This window comes from Neoarius graeffei, chromosome 26 (assembly GCF_027579695.1).
Source record: "Neoarius graeffei isolate fNeoGra1 chromosome 26, fNeoGra1.pri, whole genome shotgun sequence".
Classification (NCBI taxonomy): Eukaryota; Metazoa; Chordata; class Actinopteri; order Siluriformes; family Ariidae; genus Neoarius; species Neoarius graeffei.
In genome coordinates this window covers 54,425,807-54,449,673 of record NC_083594.1, presented here as the reverse complement: position 1 = coordinate 54,449,673, position 23,867 = coordinate 54,425,807, and the positions used below count along the sequence as shown (strand labels likewise).

Sequence of the window (23,867 nt, the reverse complement as noted above, 5' to 3'; positions counted from 1 at the left end):
ATGGTCTAGAAGAGGACACACACACACACACACACACACACACACACAGAATAGAGATAAGTTTTTGAAGTCATTAATGGTCTCGTTACTTCTTAAGTTGTGAAGGTATGTCAGATCGTTGCTCAGAGAGAGATACAGTATTTGATTTTGATTTTATTAGCTTCTTCATATATAATTATAATTATACAGTGAGTCAATTTTACAATATATCAAACAGGAAATATATAACTAAAAAAAATCTCACTATATATATATATATATATATATATATATATATATATATATATATATATATATATATATATATATGATATTCCAATATATATATCCAATATATCTTGGATATATATTCCAAGATGGCGCCGCGGACGGCTGCCTCGGGACTTTGCTCTCTCGTACTTTCTATGTTTTGTGTAATTGTTGTGTTAATTCTTCTCCGTGCTTTCACGGAAAGCCGCGCTGAGGTTTTTTTAATGTTTCCACATTGTGCTCCTGATAGGAGCATAATGTGGGGGTGTTTTTTCCTCTCATCTCACATTTCTCTGCCTCTCCCTGCCCTGAACTTTCCTGCTTCTGCTGACTCGTCTTGTCTGAGAGACCCTTTCTGCATTGCTCTTCGAATCAAAAGTCATGGATTTGATATACTGGTCTCTTCATGCAATTGACACAATCTTCTCGACGAGAAGCCTGGGTTCGGGGGAACCAGCCTGTCCTGCCGGAACGTTCGCAGCCGGATATACGAGGGACGCTTGGGAGAAGTGGCGTGTCGTGTGCCTGGCGGTTCTTTCTGTGGAGGACATTGAGGATATTTACCTATTCGGAACTATGATCACAGGACTTTTGTGGATTGGATTAGGCATTGCCCTGGTGTATCGAGGAAATCAAAAAACAGTGACAGCTGTTCAAAGCCCCATAAAGCTGCCCGATATGATTGAAATGGTGGGCAGAGCTGTCGGCACTCAGACTGTGGCTATTCAGAACTTGAATCGCAATGTGGAATCGATCTTGGAGAGGTTGACGGCTTTGCAGAGAGAAATGGATCATTTTAGTGACCAGAATGGACGAGCGGGGTAGTCTGCAAAAGAGTCATGTCTGCCCGTTCGAGTCTAAACAAATTCCAATCCTATCTTCGGCTCTCTCAGCCAGCACTGCCTTGGTCAAGGTCGTTGCTGGGGCAACAATCTTCCCCTGAAGATCACTGCAGTTAGACTCTCTCTGTATTCCCTATGATTGCACCAGTCCTTGGTTTTGTTTGTTTGTTTGTTTGTTTGTTTTGTGTATACACTTTTATCTGTGTTGTACTATGAAAGCTAAGTGGAACCGGAGTCAAATTCCTTGTGTGTGTGTTCACATACCTGCCAATAAAAGTGTTTCTGATTCTGATTACAGGGAAACCACAACAGCGTTAAGCCAGTTACTGTGGACCCTAATAAAAATCTTATCACAACTAAATGTATAGATATTAATGAATAAATATAAGTAAAATATATAAAGCACATGTAAAATTTTACATTGAATAACTAATAACAAGACATAGCAAGAACACAGATTCTGCAAGAGTTACACTTCAAACACACACACACACACACACACGTTTGTCAGGGCTGGGGGCATCGTGGCTCAGGTGGACGGGGCGCCATGCCATGAATCCGGGGACCCGGGTTCGATTCTGACCAGAGGTCGTTTCCCGATCCCTCCCCATCTCTCTCCCGCTCGTTTCCTGTCTCTGCACTGTCCTATCCAATAAAGGTGAAAAAGCCCCAAAAAATATCTTTAAAAAAAAATGTCAGGGCTGATGGAGATTCGATGTAAATATGATTTATAATATTCAAATAGGGGTGGCACGGTGGTGTAGTGGTTAGCGCTGTCGCCTCACAGCAAGAAGGTCCGGGTTCGAGCCCCGTGGCCGGCGAGGGCCTTTCTGTGTGGAGTTTGCATGTTCTCCCCGTGTCCGCGTGGGTTTCCTCCGGGTGCTCCGGTTTCCCCCACAGTCCAAAGACATGCAGGTTAGGTTAACTGGTGACTCTAAATTGAGCGTAGGTGTGAATGTGAGTGTGAATGGTTGTCTGTGTCTATGTGGCAGCCCTGTGATGACCTGGCGACTTGTCCAGGGTGTACCCCGCCTTTTGCCCGTAGTCAGCTGGGATAGGCTCCAGCTTGCCTGCGACCCTGTAGAACAGGATAAAGCGGCTACAGATAATGAGATGAGATGAGATTATTCAAATACACTCAGTTGCCAGTTTGTAGCGAATTGTAGCTCTGCTTTTTGCCTGTTTTATTCAGTTCACCCACCATATACAGTTAACAACAACAAATGTTAAAAACGGTTTTGAAATTTTGGAAAAGTTGTTTTGTCAAATCCTTGATAATGTGTGATTAAAACAAGACGGCCTTTCGATTTCATAAAATCGGTGAAATTTAGTTCCCTCTGAAATGTGGTGATTGTGATATTTGTTTATTTCTGTTGTTGTTAACTGTATATGGTGGGTGAACTGAATAAAACAGGCAAAAAGCATTCATACGGTACCTACTGCTGTCAGACTGTATAACACCCACAACTTGTAACGTAGCACCAATAACCTGTTTGTCGTTATATTTGCACTACTTCACCACTACTACCTCTGCCATCTCTCATCGATGCAATTATGTGCAATTAATATAGGCCCTAAACTCTTTTTATGCATACTTATATATATAAATATAAATATTATTTATGTATATATATGTGTGTGTATATATACTGTACAGAGTCTACCTGTAATGTGCAATTTTTCCGAGCCTCTCAATAAGGCAATTTTTCTATACTTTTTCACGGTAGATAATGCAAATAGCCCTCTGTATTTAATCCTTCATTTGTCTAATTTTTATTTCAGTTTTATTTGTTATGTGTTTGACATTTTCTTGCTACTTTAACACGTGAATTTCCCCGATGTGGGTTGAATAAAGTGAATCTAATCTAATCTAATCTAATCTAATCTAATCTAATCTAATCTAATCTAATCTAATCTAATCTAATCTAATATCTCACAAAATATCAGGCCATTCTGTGGCTGGGAAGTTATTTAATTTGAGGGGATTAAATCAAATAATGTGCATGAAATCGCTCGCTTGGCGCAGTCAAGCAGACAGAGGAAGTCCGTGTGCGCATGCGCAGGTTTACCTTCTTCTTCTTCTTCTTTTGGGTTTTACAGCAGCTGGCATCCACAGTGTTGCATTACTGCCATCTACAGGTTTCCCTTTGAGCGTGCACTGACAGTTCCATCATTCTGTCGCTAAACGAACAGCTGATCACACCGAGGTGCTCGCTGAGCACCCATATTTATTAGTTTGGTCCTGCGTTTCCTTTCCTTCGTATATAACATAACGTCTTTTCTTCTCGCTTTCTTTCCGTTACTGTAGTCGCTCTTTCACGTTTCATTCGCACACTCACGTCCTCCATTTTTCTCTCCTGTTTCAAATTTGTATCCCACGATGCCTTGCGTGAACGGGGAAAGCCCACCACGTGATGCATGACGTAGTATCTTGAATTGGGTCATGGTGAAGCAGGAAAAAATAGTGGAGAATTTAGGGCCATGTGGAGATAAATTCATTAATTGTTCTATTTAAAAAAACGAATAAAATTGGAAGTCTGTGATTCGAATTCAGTAGCTTTTGGTCACTAAACAAAAATAATTGGGTGTCGGGAAAATTCTTTTTATGACCTACACTTGAAAAACCTGAAATGCAGTACAGCTTTAAAGGTTCTGTTTGTTTCTTTTAACATGACTGTTTTAATATGAAGAACATCGTCAATTTACCGATGTCTTTGATTTCAGTCAAACAAACATGACGTGAAAAGAAAAAAAATTAGTATCCTTCTCCAAATGGAATTATAAATTTGTAAAAATGATCTGTTGATAAGACTGATAAGTAGAATGTTTATACGTACAAAAACTATAAAAAACGAAGTCATTACGTGGACCTGGTTGGCCTGGTGGAGCTGCGAGACCCGTCTGGACCCCTCCACCTGGATAAAACATTGAAAAAAATCTTTAAATTACTGAAAAGGCTCAATAACCAAGTGCATTTTTCCAATTTTCTTCCTTTTTGCTTTACAAGGCTCCAGACGAACACCATCACGTGGGTGAAAACAGTGTACAGGATGATGTAAAATGTGCTTGAGGATGCTTTTGTGATGATAATGTGTGCATTTAGACTTAAAGTAGTGATGATTGTTAGATTTTGTGTTATGGAAGGACATTTCTTTAGCTTGCTGCCAAAAAATGGACGAGTGCTAAGCTGTGGATAGTGGATCACCATATCAGTCAGCTGTGGAGATTCCAATGACACGCCCTCCTCCCATTATGCTGGCAACAGTAAACTGAGCAGGAAGATTGTTGTTCATAATTGTACGACATTAATCATGAAGTGCATGGTAACCTGTTGAAGCAAGTTGGCCTCGGTTTGTGATAGGATTGCAGGTAGATCTTTTTTTTCTATTATCACAGGCTAAAATGGAAATGAAATTACTTTTCGTACCATGTCTCAGACCGTAGTTCCATGGAGGCAGCTGGGCCAATACAGGCGGATCGTGTCTGGATGGCTCCGCCCCTTCTTTGGGTTTGTGGGCGACCTGTGTGTCCTCTTCCTGCGGCTTTGTGACCACCATGGAGGTGAGCGAAGTCACGAATTCATATTTCAGAGAGAGATCCAGAGCTCCTTTCCTGGCTGCTTCTTTCTCATCCCCTTTGAGCGCCACTCTAACGGACAGAAACGCAAACGTCACAACACGTTAATTCACAACATCACTTCCTCCTGGAAAGCATGAAACAATATCGAGTAAACACTCACTCTTTCTCCAGGAGCTGTTTCACTGTAAGATAAGCCCACAGTCTCTGAATAAAGTTTTCATGTTGTGGTAAAACTTCGCTGACGTCTTTTGTCGACACGGAGTCCTGGTATGTTACGTTTGCGTTTTTCTGCAAATAAAAGTGGGAAATGTGAAGAAAACAAAACAGAACACTTCATTTCCATCAAAACTGTCACACACTCAGGATTCTCAGAATCGTTCTCGAATTGAATTCAAATTGACAAGCAGCAGATTGACAGGGACCTGGATTTGAAGAGCTTGTTTGTTCGAGCAGTGGTGATCTTACTGAAATGGCGATGACCTCGGTTTGGAAAGTCTCCAGACTGTTGTCTGTGATTCGTCCAGCCACCACGATCTCTGAGCCGTTATAATACTGCCTGAAACTGGTCTGGGTGAGGTTTGATGCTCCGGTATATTTCAGTTGGACGTCAGTTAAGAGCGGCGTGGCCACTTCCTTATAGAAACCCTACCAAAGCATGAAACAGGGTTGAATCTCTGCCACTCCGCCACTGTTTAAAAGATTATCCCTGTAAATGACTTGCACACTCGATCCCACCTCCAGCTGGAGGTCAGCATCAGAGTCCTCGTAGATCCTGCGAGCAACTCCATCGTTTTCCAGTGCCATTTTCTCCAAGAAATCAAAGTTGACATCAAATCCAAACCCCAGGCAGTAAAGTGGAAATTTACCACCAATGGCCTTTTTGACATTTTCCTGAATTCTTCCTGTGTTTGTTTCACCTGTGGGACACAATCATTACTAATAAAAGGTACAAATGGTGTAAATAAATGCATTTATACATGTCATGTTGCTTGATGCACATGCTTCATGATGCATAGTATGCACCACAATCTCAAAGCAATTGGAAATAAAAAGTTTTCTCACGATCTGTACTTGCATTATACATATTTTATTTCCGTCCTGCTAAATCCATCATGGAATTTTGACCAAAGCTTTCACTCAAAGTAGTTGAATCATTGACTGCATATAAAGTAAGACTTTATTGATCAGTATCTTAAAATGACAAATGTCAGGTTAAACCTCATAACTCCTAGGCCTCGGGAATGACTTTTGCTGAGGTTTGGTAACAAACCATCAAGAAAATGTCAGGGTGCAAATACTGCACTTACAGACGCAAGCACAGGGGAGAGCGGATGCGCAGCAAACTGGTAACTGAATCCAATACAGCAATCAGAAAACGTAGTCAGGGACAGGCAAGGGTCGGGCGATTCATGAACAGAGTGTCAAAGAGCAGGCGAGTAATCGTAGTAGGGAATAAATATAAACAAAGTCAAAAGCACTAGAAGTCAGGCAGGATAGTCAGAAGGCTTGGGATGATCAGACACAGGGACACAGAACAATACTTCACAGTGAGCATTTGTGAATGCTGGGCTTATATTCACCCCTTTCACATATCCCACAATCCACTGCGCAGTTGGGAACTTGCGGTGGCCACGCCCAGGCTGCTGATAACGATACAAAAAACAATACTGGATGATATAATCAGTTTTGATGTTCAAATATTATTAGAGGTTTACATGGTCTCACAGATTTTTCAAGATTAATACTGCTCGAAATGATTGCACATTTACAATTTGTCACGGTTAATGTTGTTGTCCAGAATTATAGTGCTAAGGAGTTGTGGCATGTATTTCATATAAACAATGCAGAGAGTGAACGGGAAAAGGCTGTATGGGTGATAATATAAGGATGACCGATTAAAAGCTTCAGTGCTGACGAAAAATACCATGGGACCAGTAACTTGACACATAAACGCAATCTTATAACATCACATTTCAGCTTGCGTCCAATATTTGAACATCGAAACTGATGACAAATTATAAATGTGCAATCATTTCAAGCCGGATTAATCTTGAAAAAAATCTGTGAGACCATCCATCCATTATCCGTAACTGTGTATCCTGTCTACCCCAGCTGATTATGGGCGAGAGGCAGGGTACACCCTGGACAAGTCGCCAAATCATTGCAGTCAACTCAAGTCAAAGTCCCTCTCACACTGGGACCTGGTCTTCCCAGGCAGTCTCCTGTCCCAGTACTAACCAGCTCTTTGAGGCACATTGGGCAGCGTCGAATCTCCGTTTCTACAGCCCTCGGCCTCTCACCTATACAGCTAGGGTTACAGTGGGGGGCGGGTCCTCTGGTAACTGCGAGAGTTTGACTCCCCACTCACCTCTGTATTGCAGCATGCCTTGCCAGATGGTAGTAGGTACCATTTTTATGATGGCCTTTGGTATGACCCGACCATGAGTAGAACTCATGATCTCCCGGTCAAGAGGTGGACACGCTAACTGCTCGGCCAACTTGCGGAAGGTCATCACAGGGCTGACACATAGAGACAAACAACCATTCATACTCACGTTCACACTGACAGTCAATTTAGAGCCACCAAGTATCCTAACCTGCATGTCTTTGGACTGTGGGGGAAACCGGAGCACCCGGAGAAAACCCACACAGACACAGGGAGAACATGCAAACTCCACACAGAAAGGCCCTCGCCGGCTGCTGGGCTCGAACCCAGACCCTTCTTGCTGTGAGGTGACAGTGTGAATCACCTGTGAGACCATGTAAACCTGCCATAATATTTGAACATCTGATATTTGAACATTGAAACTGATTATAGAGCCCAGTATTGGTTTTTGTACCATTATCTGCAGCCTGGCTGTGGCCACTGGAAGTTCCCAACTGTGCACTGGATTGTGGGACATAGTAAAGTGGTGAATAGGGAAGTGATTGCGGGGAAATGGGAAACAGGTTCACTTCCTAGAATTCCGGAGAAGAGGGGCACTGTGGTGCTTGGGAAGTGTAGTCCGGAGCGGCCATGTTTGGAGGCTGCTCCGAACTCAGGTTTTCAGTGCTGTTACTGACAAAAAACTGCGGAATGATATTACACGAAACTGGATGTTTTGAGACACGTTTACAAAAACAATCACAATTTTAATGGCAACTAAAAGGAAAATGAAAGTTGGACAAAAGTAACATGTTTTCTTCTCCATGCTTCACGGAAGGTGGTCGCATTTTTCTCTGCTCTCCCTCTCCCTTCTTTTTTTCCCTGCTTGTGCTCCTTTGTTTCGTCTCGCCTGTCAATACTTTTGGTCTCCGCATTGCTCTCTAAACTCATCTCATTATCTCTAGCCGCTTTATCCTTCTACAGGGTCGCAGGCAAGCTGGAGCCTATCCCAGCTGACTACGGGCGAAAGGCGGGGTACACCCTGGACAAGTCGCCAGGTCATCACAGGGCTGACACATAGACACAGACAACCATTCACACCTACGGTCAATTTAGAGTCACCAGTTAACCTAACCTGCATGTCTTTGGACTGTGGGGGAAACCGGAGCACCCGGAGGAAACCCACGCGAACACGGGGAGAACATGCAAACTCCGCACAGAAAGGCCCTCGCCGGCCCCGGGGCTCGAACCCAGGACCTTCTTGTTGTGAGGCAACAGCGCTAACCACTACACCACCGTGCCACCCGCTCTCTAAACTTAAAAAAAAAAAAAAATCATGGAATTGATAAACTGGTCTCCTAACAAAATTGACACAGTTTTCTCGATGAGAAGCCTGGGTTTGGGGGAACCCGCCTGTCCTGCCAGAACGTTCGCGGCTGGTTACACGATGGACGTGTGGGAGTGGTGGCGGGTCATGTGCCTGGTGATTCTTTCTGTGGAGGACATTTAAGACATCTACCTTTTTGGAACCATGATTACAGGACTTTTGCTGATTGGATTAGGCATTGCCCTGGTTTATCGAGGAAATCAGACAACGGTGACAGCTGTTCAAAGCCCCATAAAGCTGCCTGATATGATTGAAGCAGTGGACAGAGCTGTCAGCATTCAGACTGTGGCTATTCAGAACTTGATCCACAACATGGATGACATCATGGAGAAGCTTTCGGCTTTGCAAAGAAAAAGTATTTCGGAGACCAAATTGGATAAAATGGACAGAATGGACAGAAATGGACGAATCGAGTGGACATGCAAAAAATGCATCTGCTCTCCCCAAGACCAAACAATCCCAATCTTATCTACTTTCGGCTCCCTGAGACAGCACTGGCCTCAGCCGAGGCTGTTGCTGGGTCAACATCTCCCCCTGAGGGTCACTGCTGTGAGACGCTCTTGCATTCCTCGCATTCCTTCCCCCACTTCCCGCGCTCGCCACTTTCACCCCCAGTGTGACAAGCGGGTGCGTGACCAGCGCCCTCATGGCTGCAGGAGCGGACAGCTGCTTGCTTGCACTGGGTTACCTCTACCTCTTTATGTGTATGTATGTATGTAAGGACAGGTTGATGGTCAGTTTCACTGGTACAGTGATAATAAAGGGCTCATTCATTCATTCATTCATTCATTCAGGTTCCCTTGGTACTGTGTGAGAGAGTTATATCGTTATTAATATCATGAACATTTGGCGATGTCCATAACACCCAGAAGAGTGTGTTGTGGCTCTAGAGTGGTGCAATGGCAAGTGTTCGCCTGATCATCAAGAGATTATGAGTTCGTGTCCTCTCACTCCTCGAACAATCACAGCAACGCTCACCAATCGGGGGCATCTGTAAGCATATTTGTGGCAGCGGGGGCGTGGTCAAGCGCCGGTTTGTGACAGGAGGGTGGAGCCAGGGAAGGTGAGTGGCAGAATCACTACACCTGACGGTAATTAACCTGTGTTTGTGTGTCTTCCCAGTAACCGCGCCCTATTTAAGGAGGCAGAGGAGAGCTCTTCCCGGGACAAGAACACAGCGTGTGTGTTTATGAGAATAAAGCTTTTTGTTATACTGAAAAGTCTGGCAATAAAAGCCTATTTCGTACCTGAAGCTTTGTCCTGCCGTCCTCTGTGCTCCACCCACACCTCAGAGAGCTTACAATATTATACTGCCCCCTGGTGTCACATGAGCAGCAGATGTGAGATATGGTTGGCTGACTTCATGTGGAAGCTTCAGAGGAAGCACGTGATCGCCTTTGTTTGGTTGCTGCCATGTGATCGGGGACAGCTGCCTGATTTGGCCATGAATAAATTAGAAATGTGTGTGAAGTGATATCTAGTGACACTGGATAGTTTGAAAAGTTATTCTTGGGTTTTTTGGTACTTGTGTGGACGATTAAACCAAAATGGATTTCTGCATTTATTACCTCGCCTGCGATGGAGTCAGGGGGGTGAGGGATTGTAATCAGTGCGGTTTGTTTCTTTCTTTGTGTGTCTGTCTGTTAACAATCTAGCATCTAGACGGTTGCACCGATTGACTTCAAATTTTCAGGGTAGGTGGGCAATGGTCCATAGATTACCTGATTAAATTTTGGGGATAATCAGATCAAGGACAAGGTCACCGGAAAGGTCAAAATAGTTTTTTTTTGGATAACTTTCTTTACATTCATTATTTTGACTTCAAACCAAAACCAAAATGTGTATCTTTCAATTCTGCTTCCAACTGTATGCAGCATGATAGGATAGCTTGGACAGCCTCTGTAGTGGTTGGGGGTTAAAGGTGAGGGGGGTCAAGGTCATTGTTCAAAATAGCATATTTTCCATTATAACTCAAAAATGGTTGCCAATAGACAGATGTTTACTCTTATGAGCATATAGGAACTCCCATATGGCCTTTCATTTGGCACAATGATATGTGACTTTGAGGGACCTTGAAAGATCAAACTCAAGGTCAGAGATTTTCAGAGGCTGTAACTTGAAAACGGTTGATCGTCGACAGATATTTACCATTATCATTATTATATGGGCTTTCATTTGGCACCATGATCTTTGACCTTGAGTGACCTTGAAAGGTCAAACTGAAGGTCATGGGTTTTCAAAGGACTATAACTTTAAAATGGTTCATGATAGCCAGATGTTTATGATTATCAACATATAAGAAGTCCCATATGCGCTTTCAGTTGCTGCCATGACCTTTGAATGACTTTGAAATGTCAAACTCAAGGTCATGGATTTTTATAGGACTATAACTGACAGCTGATGATTGAGAAATATTACCCTTATCAACATACAGGTATAAAATAAGTGCTACCAGGTGAGGTTTGTTTTGCCTGGAAACACTTGTTCCAGCTGAACTTGTTTGATGATCGTTGCTCATATAAGCAACATGGCATGAGGAGAAGCACATGCCTGAAGATTTTTTGAACACCTTACTGTTTAATTTCTAATTTGATTCATTCGTTTATTCGATTTATTCACTCTTTATAGGGAATAACATAATGACCAACATAATTTAAATGTTTAATACCAGAAGTGGGATCTCCGTCAGTGAGCAGGATGAGGATGGAGGCTGAGCCCTCTCGGGGGTACCTCCTGATTATCTCCACCCCCTTCAGCACTGCAGCGTTGATGTCCGTGGCTGGGGGAAGATCAGTCAGGAATCATTTAGAAGTTCTTAAAGACATTCTTCAGTCCATGTTCATAAACAGCAGTTTGGTCTCTGCAGAGCAGACCGGATGATACACCACACTTTCTCACATGCTCCAGCCAATTTGTTGCAGTTAAAGCTTTTTTTTTTAATCTTAAAAATTGGGATAGACTTCGTAATTTAAACAAGTTCTAATGATGACTCTACTCAGATAATTCATCACATCGAACAGGGGTGCTCAAACTTTTACTCAAACAGTCAGGGATCACATAATCTGTAAATCATGTGAAATTACACAAACCTTCTCAGGACATATTTATTTTATGAACGATTGAAATGTGAGGCACATGATTCAAAATCTGTACTAAACATTCCAGCGATCTTTTGGGGCTTTTTATTTCGAAACTTATCGACTTTTTTCTCTTTAGTTGGAACCTGAGGCTTATAAAACTATATTTGTGATGATGAAAGCTCAATAATAAATCCAGCTTTGATAACGAGGCGTTGTGATTTCCACCACTGCTCCCACTGCTGTGCTTTACATCCTCAAGTTTGATCAGCACTGACTGTTTGAAAAATGAAAATGTGAGCCACAATTTTTAAACACAGTTCAATACAATGCGTTTTTATAGAAACTGAAAACCATAAATTAGGTGTTCCTTCACGACTGAAGCAGAATCAGCTGAAAAAAGTATAATCTTTTTATTTTAAATGACAGATCTGTGTGACATTTTACTTTGAAAACCCTGCGTGTTGTTTTTCCCACCGTTCAGGCAAGAAAGCGAATCTTTAGACCACACTGTGTTCAGTAGTGAACATGGCTTTACCTCCACGATCATTAATTTTCTTCACAAAGGTCTTTGCCTTGTTCAGATTCTCCTCTGTGGCTGGCAGCAGTTCATTTTTCCAGACCTCAACTGCAGAGTCAAAGCTGATCAGGCCAAAGTAGTCATTCTGAGCGAGATCTCCCAAAATCTTCAACATCGCAGCACGAGTCTAAAATGGAAAACATCAGCAGTTTGATGCTTAGCGTACAACAAAAAAGGATATTAACAGCGGCTTTCACTGCCTCAGAAAAGACAATTTTGAAAGGTTGGTTTGAACCCGATATTTATCTGTCATCTGTCTAGCATTCCTACTTTTTGGATGTTTTGATTTTGGAGCGTGCTACAGCCAGATTTCATAAAGCCACACCTCAAACAATCAATAACTGGTTAGTGGCTATAGCTTTCCTCAACGACTTAATGAAGTAATTATTTTTGTACACAAGCCATGTACCTAAGCCACGTGTATCATACAACCCCGATTCCAAAAAGTTGGGACAAAGTACAAATTGTAAATAAAAACGGAATGCAATGATGTGGAAGTTTCAAAATTCCATATTTTATTCAGAATAGAACATAGATGACATATCAAATGTTTAAACTGAGAAAATGTATCATTTAAAGGGAAAAATTAGGTGATTTTAAATTTCATGACAACAACACATCTCAAAAAAGTTGGGACAAGGCCATGTTTCCCACTGTGAGACATCCCCTTTTCTCTTTACAACAGTCTGTAAACGTCTGGGGACTGAGGAGACAAGTTGCTCAAGTTTAGGGATAGGAATGTTAACCCATTCTTGTCTAATGTAGGATTCTAGTTGCTCAACTGTCTTAGGTCTTTTTTGTCGCATCTTCCATTTTATGATGCGCCAAATGTTTTCTATGGGTGAAAGATCTGGACTGCAGGCTGGCCAGTTCAGTACCCGGACCCTTCTTCTACACAGCCATGATGCTGTAATTGATGCAGTATGTGGTTTGGCATTGTCATGTTGGAAAATGCAAGGTCTTCCCTGAAAGAGACATCGTCTGGATGGGAGCATATGTTGCTCTAGAACCTGGATATATCTTTCAGCATTGATGGTGTCTTTCCAGATGTGTAAGCTGCCCATGCCACACGCACTAATGCAACCCCATACCATCAGAGCTGCAGGCTTCTGAACTGAGCGCTGATGATAACTTGGGTCGTCCTTCTCCTCTTTAGTCCGAATGACACGGCGTCCCTGATTTCCATAAAGAGCTTCAAATTTTGATTCGTCTGACCACAGAACAGTTTTCCACTTTGCCACAGTCCATTTTAAATGAGCCTTGGCCCAGAGTAGACGTCTGCGCTTCTGGATCATGTTTAGATACGGCTTCTTCTTTGAACTATAGAGTTTTAGCTGGCAACGGCGGATGGCACGGTGAATTGTGTTCACAGATAATGTTCTCTGGAAATATTCCTGAGCCCATTTTGTGATTTCCAATACGGAAGCATGCCTGTATGTGATGCAGTGCCGTCTAAGGGCCCAAAGATCACGGGCACCCAGTATGGTTTTCCGGCCTTGACCCTTACGCATAGAGATTCTTCCAGATTCTCTGAATCTTTTGATGATATTATGCACTGTAGATGATGATATGTTCAAACTATTTGCAATTTTACACTGTCGAATTCCTTTCTGATATTGCTCCACTATTTGTCGGCGCAGAATTAGGGGGATTGGTGATCCTCTTCCCATCTTTACTTCTGAGAGCCGCTGCCACTCCAAGATGCTCTTTTTATACCCAGTCATGTTAATGACCTATTGCCAATTGACCTAATGAGTTGCAATTTGGTCCTCCAGCTGTTCCTTTTTTGTACCTTTAACTTTTCCAGCCTCTTATTGCCCCTGTCCCAACTTTTTTGAGATGTGTTGCTGTCATGAAATTTCAAATGAGCCAATATTTGACATGAAATTTCAAAATGTCTCACTTTCGAAATTTGATATGTTGTCTATGTTCTATTGTGAATACAATATCAGTTTTTGAGATTTGTAAATTATTGCATTCTGTTTTTATTTACAATTTGTACTTTGTCCCGACTTTTTTGGAATTGGGGTTGTATATAACCGTTAACTTGCTATGTGTATGTTGTATCAACGCCCACCTCTTTTTAAAATTATATAGCATTGCTGTTGTGTGTTTGCCTTGTTCAAACTTGAAATAAAAACATACTAAAAAAAAAGAAAACATCAGCAGGAACTCCAGTTGGAACCGTGTGCTCTCTGCATCTCCACATGTGCACACTCACTGAGATCAACTCATTATAGCTGAACTGTATTAATCTAATAAATATAAATTCTGTCCACATTCACTAAATATGAGCAATCGCATGCTCTGACTGGCTACTCTCCTACTAGGATATCAGCTCATATACCGTAAGTAGAGAAAAACAAAATGGCGGCGCGTGATGCTGAACCAACCGAGGACGAAATAAAAACTCTACTTGAAAACAAAACCAGAAAAAATACAAAAAAGCAACAAAATATGGAAAATAACGTATATTTTTTAATATATATTTTTCAAGAATTATTATTATTGCATTTTTCACAAATTGCTCCTGTCATTTCACTGGTTTGTTTATATTCTAAGCAGAAATTATTTTGTTGGATGTTTTGCATAAAGTTTTTATTTATTGAATTTGCAAAAAAAAAAAAAGTGTTGCCAGGCAAAGCAAATTTCGCCCGGCAGCACTTATTTTATACATATATGTTGATAATGGTAATATTTCTCAATCATCAGCTGTCAGGTTATAGTCCTATGAAAATCCATGACCTTGAGTTTGACCTTTCAAGGCCGCTCAAGGTCAAAGGTCATGGTGCCAAATGAAAGCCCATATGGCACTTTCTAGAAGTTGATAAGGGTAAATATTTGTCGACCATCAACCGTTTTCAAGTTGCAGCCCTCTGAAAATCTGTGACTTTGAGTTTGACCTTTCAAGGTCCCTCAAGGTCAAAGACCATGGTGCCAAATGAAAGGGCATATGGGAGTTCCTATATGCTCATAATAGTAAACATCTGTCTATCGCCAACTCTTTTTGAGTTATAATGGAAAATATGCTATTTTGACTGAAAGGTTGACTTTTCTGGTGACATTGACCTTCACCTTGACCCGATTACCTGATTTAATTTTGGGGGTGATCTACAGACCATTGCCCACCTACCCTGAAAATTTGAAGTCAATCGGTGCAACCGTCTAGATGCTAGATTGTTAACAGACACATTCCAATCCCTCACCCCACTGACTCCATCACAGGCGAGGTAATAATTCTCTCAATTTTCTCAAAATCCGGTGAATGTGGATAGAATAAAACAGTTATTCCACTCAATCTCATCGTACAACTTGGTGTTACGTGCCTCATCAGCTATCAGCACATTTACAACTCAATTTTGTGGAATAACTGTATATTATATATCTCCATCCATCTATTATCTGTAGCCACTTATCCTGTTCAGGGTGACTATGGATGAAAGGCAGAGGCGATTCTAGGGTCTGTTGTGGCCCCAAGCAAAAATTTCCAGGGGGCCCTTCTGACCAGTGTTCATCACCAATATCTCATCTCATCTCATTATCTCTAGCCGCTTTATCCTGTTCTACAGGGTCGCAGGGGAGCTGGAGCCTATCCCAGCTGACTACGGGCGAAAGGCGGGGTACACCCTGGACAAGTCGCCAGGTCATCACAGGGCTGACACATAGACACAGACAACCATTCACACTCACATTCACACCTACGCTCAATTTAGAGTCACCAGTTAACCTAACCTGCATGTCTTTGGACTGTGGGGGAAACCGGAGCACCCGGAGGAAACCCACGCGGACACGGGGAGAACATGCAAACTCCGCACAGAAAGGCCCTCGCCGGCCACGGGGCTCGAACCCAGAACCTTCTTGCTGTGAGGTGACAGTGCTAACCACTACACCACCGTGCCGCCGTAATAGATACATCTGAATCTATATTTGAGTTTGCAGATCTACTCAGCTATCCTCTGGGATGGAAACTGTAAATTCACAGAGACTGAATCACACTGTTGATCATGCTTACCTGCTCAATTTTCCTGCCACTCATAGAGCCACTGCGATCAATGACAAAAACCACATTTTTTGGGATTTGTTGAATATCCGTGGGTGCAAAGTAGTGGACGAAATATCCATTTAATACCTGCAAAAAACAAAAGAAGTCTCTTTTTGTTTCAAATCTCAAAATGAGAAACTCTGATGACTCATGGGAAGGGCACATATATCCTTATGGTACTTATCTGTAAAATAACTGACACTCATAGTTTCACTTATGTTAATGTTTCTAGAAATGACCTGAAGTTCTCCACTTTGATGTGGTCTCTTCACATCATACTCTATGAGCAGGTCTCCGTTTAGTCCATTTTCTCCACAACCTTCACACTGTGTTTGCTGCTCGCGTGTGGGGTAAAAGTTGACCCATGCCTGCACATACGAACGAGGAGAGACAGATAATATAATATGACATATAATAATAATATGAACTAATTAATCAATTTCTGAATGACAGAGGCTTTGGAGTTGATCTAAATGGTTCACTAAAGCATAATTTTACTGTTTTTAATTTTTCTCACCTCTTCGGTTGACTCGGCCAGAGTGCTGATCACAGCCCCGGAGAGCTCCTGAGTCTTCAGCCCTCCTTTGACCTCCAGGAAGGAAAGACCTGGATGCTCATTAATATAGACGTCAATCTAGTGGAGACACGGCCTCAGTGTGAAATCTTACAGCTGTAATTTACCTTGTTGTCACATGATTATGACGGGAAAATTACTGCTTCAAATCGTATCTATTGCTTGTTAAATTAGCAGTAAATCCTTAAAGGCAGTTTGGAACAAGACAGAGTTGTTGTGCGTCCTTGAGGTCTGGCATCACCTTGAAATCTGCCACAGGCTGCATTGGTTGCGCGTGGATTTGTAACTTGTATTTGCCGAGTCGTCGCTTTAGCAGCTCTTCATAGGTGAGTTCAAAGGTCACCTTACTCAAAGCTGCCACCGTCACCGAGGTTTTAAACTCCTCCAGCGTCCTTCCTACTGCACTGAAGCCCATCACAAGCATTATTATTAATATTATTATTATTATTATTTTTATTATTATTACTGATGAGAGTTGTATGGGAATTAGACTTTATGCTCGTTCATTCAGCCGGTTAGAGACATGAATTCATGACTTGAATCCCTTTTTTCTCACCTGGCTGCAATAATCCAGCTGTGTAATCAGTTTTATTTCTGTTTCTGTGGTACCTGACAATCCCGGCACTTTCTCCTCGAGATACTGCTCGACTGTACTGCTGCTGTGCCTCTTCTTTCTTCTTCACAACACCATCATACGTCTTTCCCTCGATTAACCTGATCAGAAGGTGTTCAGACATGTTTTTGTAGACGAGTCACTGTTATTTCGTACACTTAAACCACAATTCAGGATTCCTGCATTGTGACTTAATGTTAAGGTAAATTCAATCAAATTATCATGATTGGAAACAATATTTTCATGTCACACCGGCGACTCGCAGCCTGAGGCTCTGCACAAGTCTGAGGTGTGTTGTGTGGGTGAGTTTAACATATACTTTTTGTGGACCAATTTGTGGATTGTTGACCAAGTTTGTACTTTACTACAAAATCCTTTACTTTTTATCTGAGATCAAACAAAAGCACATGATTTGAGAGTTGCAGTCTGACCCTCTGTGCTGTTACGGAGCTTTCTCTCTCCTGGTTCACGAGCACTTTTTAGAATCTGAGGTTTCTGAACACCCAAGCATTGTGGAAAAAAAATGGGAATGATCTGCCTTGAGTATTGTTTATTAAAGCGAGTCGGCCTTTCGGTTTCATAAAATCGGTGAAATTTAGTTCCGTCTGAAATGTGGTGATTGTGATATCTGTTTATTTCTGTAATATCTCACAAAATATCAGGCCATTCTGTGGCTGGGAAGTTATTTAATTTAAGGGGATTAAATCAAATAATGTGCATGAATCGCTCGCTTTGTGCAGTCAAGCAGACAGAAGAAGTCCGTGTGCGCATGCACAGGTTTACCTTCTTCTTCTTTTGGGTTTTACAGCAGCTGGCATCCACAGTGTTGCATTACTGCCATCTACAGGTTTCCCTTTGAGCGTGCACTGACAGTTCCATCATTCTGTCGCTAAACGAACAGCTGATCACACCGAGGTGCTCGCTGAGCGCCCATATTTATTAGTTTGGTCCTGCATTTCCTTTCCTTCGTATATAACATAACGTCTTTTCTTCTCGCTTTCTTTCCATTACTGTAGTCGCTCTTTCACGTTTCATTCGCACACTCACGTCCTCCATTTTTCTCTCCTGTTTCAAATTTGTATCCCACAATGCCTTGTGTGAACGGGGAAAGCCCACCACGTGATGCATGACATAGTATCTTGAATTGGGTCATGGTGAAGCAGGAAAAAATAGCGGAGAGAATTTAGGGCTACATGGAGATAAATTCATTAATTGTTCTATTTAAAAAAATTAATAAAATTGGAAGTCTGTAATTTGAATTCAGTAGCTTTCGGTCACTAAAGAAAAATAATTGGGTGTTGGGGAAATTCTTTTTATGACCTACACTTGAAAAATCTGAAAGGCAGTACGGCTTTAAAGGAGTAAACTGAGCGAGGGTGCAAACTTAATGAGCAGTTTGTCCAGCTCTTAGTCCTTATTGACGCTCTTTTTTGCCCTCTCCTGTTTTCTGTCTCCTGTATTTGCTTTGAACACGAGTGGTTAATTCTGAGCAGTCACATGACCCATTATAAAAGGGTGTATACACTTATGCAAGCAAATTCCCACGTCATCTCATGCGTACAGATCTGAGATTCAATTTTGGCCTGAGCCTCTGCCTCTGACCTTCTAGTGGATTTCATGTTTGCACATGAGCTTGGATTTACCTTGTGGACTTCACCTGATGAATGTGTTATACTCGCACGTCTGTTCAGTGCACATGAAGCCAAACAATCTCAGTGAGACAAACTTTTGGTAAATTACTAAATGTCTTTAGCAGATTCATGATTTTGTAATGATTTATTCTGTATAAGTGCCAAGGTCAGTCATCAAAGTTACACATTTCTCTTTGACTTACATCTTGAATTTGCTGATGAAAGCATTTTTTGGAATCTTGACCTGGAAATGAACCTCTCTGGACTCGTTGAGTCGGTTCGCCACACGGCTCGTGATGACTGTGATGGCATAGCGGCTGGTTACTGTCGAGTTGATGTGGAAGCTGTAGATGTCAATTTCTCGTTTCTGTGTTGAGGAGGGGAAAAACAGCAAGATTGTGCTTTTTTATTCATTTATTTCCATTAACGTGGAAATTATAATCCATACCCAGCATGGATCAGCAAAAAAAAAAAAAAAAATCCTGAAAGGAGATTAAAATTGAACAGATATTTTACAGACAGAATGATATTCAGGTGTAAATGAATTTTTTTGACACCTAATTTTATCCATTCTGCATTTAGAGTCACGCAAATACAGCCGTGTATGTTTTTGGCTTTGTCGAGGTCAGCACTCTGCCCATTCCAGTAAATTCTTCAAAACAAACAGAACAACTCAAACAAATGTAACCTTCAGTAAAGTGTTAGTGGGCCTTCACCCCAAAGTTGCTCAACCACTGTATTTGTACTTTTATATAAAGATCCCTGTCGTGATGCTGAAATTTTTCAAGTCCTGCTTTAAAAATAAATAAATAAATAAATAAATAAGTGTGATGACAGTTTCAGGATTGTGTAATTTGAAAAACAAAAACAGAAACCTGTGTTACATTAAAAAAAATGATATACTATAGTTTACAATATATTTTAACGAGGTACAGAATTTCAATTCATGGCCATTTTCAGATTGATTCATAAATCCAACATTTAAAGAATCATGTTGGTTCTTTTAGTAAAAATAGTTTTTATTATACTGGTGCCAAGTTATGGAATGATTTGTGTGTTTCTATCAGACTGTTAGGGACTAAAGATTTTTTGAAGAAAATTGTTAAAGAATTCTTTCTGTCACAAATTCTAATTAATGATCAGAACAATTTTATGTATTATTAGCCTTATTTGTCAATTTTTATTTTGTTTATCATTTGCTATGCCTATTTGCTGGAGATATATATCTTTATCCTGAGGACCACAATGGAAATAAGTTTTAGGCTTTATTGTGCTATCCTCAGCAATGTCTGTTTTATGTATTTTATGTACATCTACTTTTATTGCTGGGCGGCACGGTGGTGTAGTGGTTAGCACTGTCGCCTCACAGCAAGAAGGTCCGGGTTCGAGCCCCGTGGCCGGCGAGGGCCTTTCTGTGTGGAGTTTGCATGTTCTCTCCGTGTCCGCGTGGGTTTCCTCCGGGTGCTCCGGTTTCCCCCACAGTCCAAAGACATGCAGGTTAGGTTAACTGGTGACTCTAAATTGAGCGTAGGTGTGAATGTGAGTGTGAATGGTTGTCTGTGTCTATGTGTCAGCCCTGTGATGACCTGGCGACTTGTCCAGGGTGTACCCCGCCTTTCGCCCGTAGTCAGCTGGGATAGGCTCCAGCTCGCCTGCGACCCTGTAGAACAGGATAAAGCGACTACAGATGATGGATGGATGGACACTTTTATTGCCAAATCAAAGAAAACAAGTTTGTATTTACAGTCAACTGCAAACAAATTTGAAATAATTTTGGTGCTTTAGTCAGAAAATAGAACAACAAAATCTTGAATTGTGAAACTGTTCTGAACACATCTGCCCGAAAGCATTATCAATCAATTCAACACTATCAGCAAAAAAGCTGCTGAGTTCATCTTTCGCTTCAATAAATCTCATTGGGTTTTTTTTTAGCTTATATTTTGTTAACAGCAACTTTCTATCACTAATCAACAATTTAAGTTTATAGACTTTCACTATAAAAATAATTAATGAAAAAGCAGATGACTCAGAGGAAAACCTCCGACTTTACCTGCTTGGCTGGGGCTGAGGTGACACAGAGAAATAAAAATCCAAAGATTGTTAGTAAAACTGTGGTTCTCTCCATGGTGTCCCACACAATCCTCAGGACTTCCAAATACACATCAGCTTTTCAACAAACCCTTCAGACACTTCGGTCATTGCCATTGGTCACTGAATGCTGGCTCCACCCAGTATGTATTTCTTGCTTTACACTCGGGCGGAAACAGCCAAAATAGTGTTTCCTTCATAAACCGATGAACAACCTTCCCGCAGTGTTTGAAGGCAGAGAGAGTGAGCACATTCAAATTTCTCAGTGTTCACATGGATGAGGACCTCACCTGGTCTCACATCACGACATACCCACCCACCTGGTGAAGAAATCTCGACCAAGCCAAATCCTCAGCAGCTTCTATAAGTGTGCAGTTGAGAGCATCCTCACCAACTCCATCACAGTCTGGTTTGGTGGTTGCACAGTTCAGGACTACAGCACCGCTGGAGGAGCTCTCCAAGACCAGGGTCATCAAAATGACCCACAGCATCATGAAGGACAATCACCATCTCCAGCATTACCTATTCACACTCCTACCATCGACAAGACTCTACATGAGAGGTTCTGAGGTTCAACCTAACCTTCCCTCTCTCTTTCACTCACTCACACACAGTTACACATGGACCACTATACTGAAAATCTCCCTCTGCAGACTTTGCACATACCTGAAAGTCCTCATGTTTACACTGCACATTACACTACACGTCTACTTTCCTATTTTTTCTTGCGAATAACACACACCAATCAGCCGTAAGATTAAACCCACTGACACACAGGTGAAGTGGATATCATTGATGATCTCATTGCAGTGGCACCTGTGAAGGGGTGGGGTATATCAGGCAGCAAGAAAGAGAACAATCAGTTCTCGAAGTTGATGTCGTGGAAGCAGGAAAAATGGGCAAGCGTAAGGATCTGAGTGACTTTCACAAGGGCCAAATTGCGATGGTGAGATGACTGGGTCTTAACATCTCCACAGAAATGACCCATCTTGTGGGGTGTTCCCGGTATGCAGTGGTTCGTACGGTACCAAACAAAAGTGGTCCATGGATCCAAAGGACAACTGGTGAACCGGCGACAGGGTCATGGGTGTTGAAGGCTCATTGATTTGCATGAGGCATGAAGGCTAGCTCATATGGCCCAATCCAGAAGAATAGAAGAACTTCTGGAGCACAAAGTGCTGAAAAAGTAAATGCTGACACTTTTCTGTTTTAGCCAATGTTAACTTTTTCAGCAGTTTGTACTATGGTAGCTCTTCTGTGTTTCATCATTTGGACATTTGATGAAAATCTATCAACATCTGTCTCATCTGTATCATCGATATGAGTGTATCATTATCTGGACAATAAATATTCTTACCTTTTATGTGGTGGTGGTGGTAGTGGTGGTTGGAACAAATAGGAAACCAAAAAAAGCTAAACTTATTATGGATCCATCCATGAGGAGCCAAAGGACTGGTCAATCAGACAGACACAGATTTAAACCCACAGGAGTAAGAAGAAGGTGATTGGTTACCACAGACAGACTCGCACTCTGCCCCTTTATGCCATTGACCTTTTACAGTAACACTGAGGAGCAAAATACTACACATGTAGTAAAGCAGTATTGCCAATTTGAATAGGAGTCCCTCCTGGTCTGAAACAAGCCTGAATCAAACACTTGTCTGTTTCAGGCTCCTGTAAAGTGATAAATGATCCAGCCAGTGTATTTCATTTTTGACCATTTCAGGATAATTAAAGGACATTTCTTTGGCTGAAGAAGAATTCAGTTCACTGGCATCTGCACTCTGTTTCATCAGTGAGAAATGAAAATGAGAAAAAGAGAATTCAAATGGAAAATGATCGTTAGATACTTCAGGACACCGCACATAACAGGAAAGTATGGAACATCAGTCACCAGGAATTGCTGGAGGAATTGTGGAGAAACTGACTCAAACTTTGTCCGTACCTTTTGGTTTTGTGAGAAACTGAAGAAATACTGGGATGATATTTACTCAGCACTGGTCGGTATTTTAGAATAGACATCCCCTAAAATCCATTGGTTCCTTTGTTGGGAGTTGCTCCTCAGGGTTTTGAGTGTAGGGATGATGTGTACCTTCTGCAAATCCTCCTGTCAGCAGCCATTAAGGGCATCACAGTAAACTGGCTGAAGCCCACTGTCTCAACAGTTCAGCTGTGGAAGGAGTGGGTTTGGGAACTTTATAGAATGATACACATAACTCACAAGCTGAGGCTCCAGAAGGAGAAACCCTTGAAGAGATGGATCCCTGTTTTGCTAATTGTGTTTTGGGACAAGAGAGCAAGTCGTTCCCTCCCCCCCCCCCCCCCTTCCCTTTTTGTTTTGTGTTGCTACTGTCTGTATGTGTGAGTATATATGCTGTGGATTTTTCATCTTGGGCGGCACGGTGGTGTAGTGGTTAGTGCTGTCGCCTCACAGCAAGAAGGTCCTGGGTTCGAGCCCCGGGGCCGGCGAGGGCCTTTCTGTGTGGAGTTTGCATGTTCTCCCCGTGTCCGCGTGGGTTTCCTCCGGGTGCTCCGGTTTCCCCCACAGTCCAAAGACATGCAGGTTAGGTTAACTGGTGACTCTAAATTGAGCGTAGGTGTGAATGTGAGTGTGAATGGTTGTCTGTGTCTATGTGTCAGCCCTGTGATGACCTGGCGACTTGTCCAGGGTGAACCCCGCCTTTCGCCCGTAGTCAGCTGGGATAGGCTCCAGCTTGCCTGCGACCCTGTAGAAGGATAAAGCGGCTAGAGATAATGAGATGAGATGAGATTTTTCATCTTATTGTCATTTTAGTAACTCCAGTTTCTTGTTTCCGAATGTTTGTGCTAACTGTCTATGA

At 41.9% G+C, this 23,867-nt stretch overlaps 1 protein-coding gene across 1 annotated transcript in view; it reads right to left on the bottom strand.

Moving 5' to 3' along the window:
- The window catches only part of LOC132874226 (inter-alpha-trypsin inhibitor heavy chain H3-like), a 34,907-nt gene extending 13,843 nt beyond the window's left edge, over positions 1–21,064 (bottom strand). The window contains exons 1-14 of the mRNA XM_060910214.1: positions 20,990–21,064; positions 19,143–19,306; positions 17,305–17,409; positions 16,937–17,099; positions 16,639–16,755; positions 16,361–16,489; positions 16,092–16,208; positions 12,038–12,206; positions 11,091–11,201; positions 5,406–5,587; positions 5,136–5,315; positions 4,831–4,958; positions 4,519–4,739; positions 3,956–4,006 (exon numbers count right to left, since the gene is read on the bottom strand). Of these exons, the coding sequence (XP_060766197.1) occupies positions 3,956–4,006; positions 4,519–4,739; positions 4,831–4,958; positions 5,136–5,315; positions 5,406–5,587; positions 11,091–11,201; positions 12,038–12,206; positions 16,092–16,208; positions 16,361–16,489; positions 16,639–16,755; positions 16,937–17,099; positions 17,305–17,409; positions 19,143–19,306; positions 20,990–21,064 (1,912 nt within the window). The remainder of the gene's footprint in view (positions 1–3,955; positions 4,007–4,518; positions 4,740–4,830; positions 4,959–5,135; positions 5,316–5,405; positions 5,588–11,090; positions 11,202–12,037; positions 12,207–16,091; positions 16,209–16,360; positions 16,490–16,638; positions 16,756–16,936; positions 17,100–17,304; positions 17,410–19,142; positions 19,307–20,989) is intronic.
- Between the last annotated feature and the right edge of the window lie 2,803 nt (positions 21,065–23,867).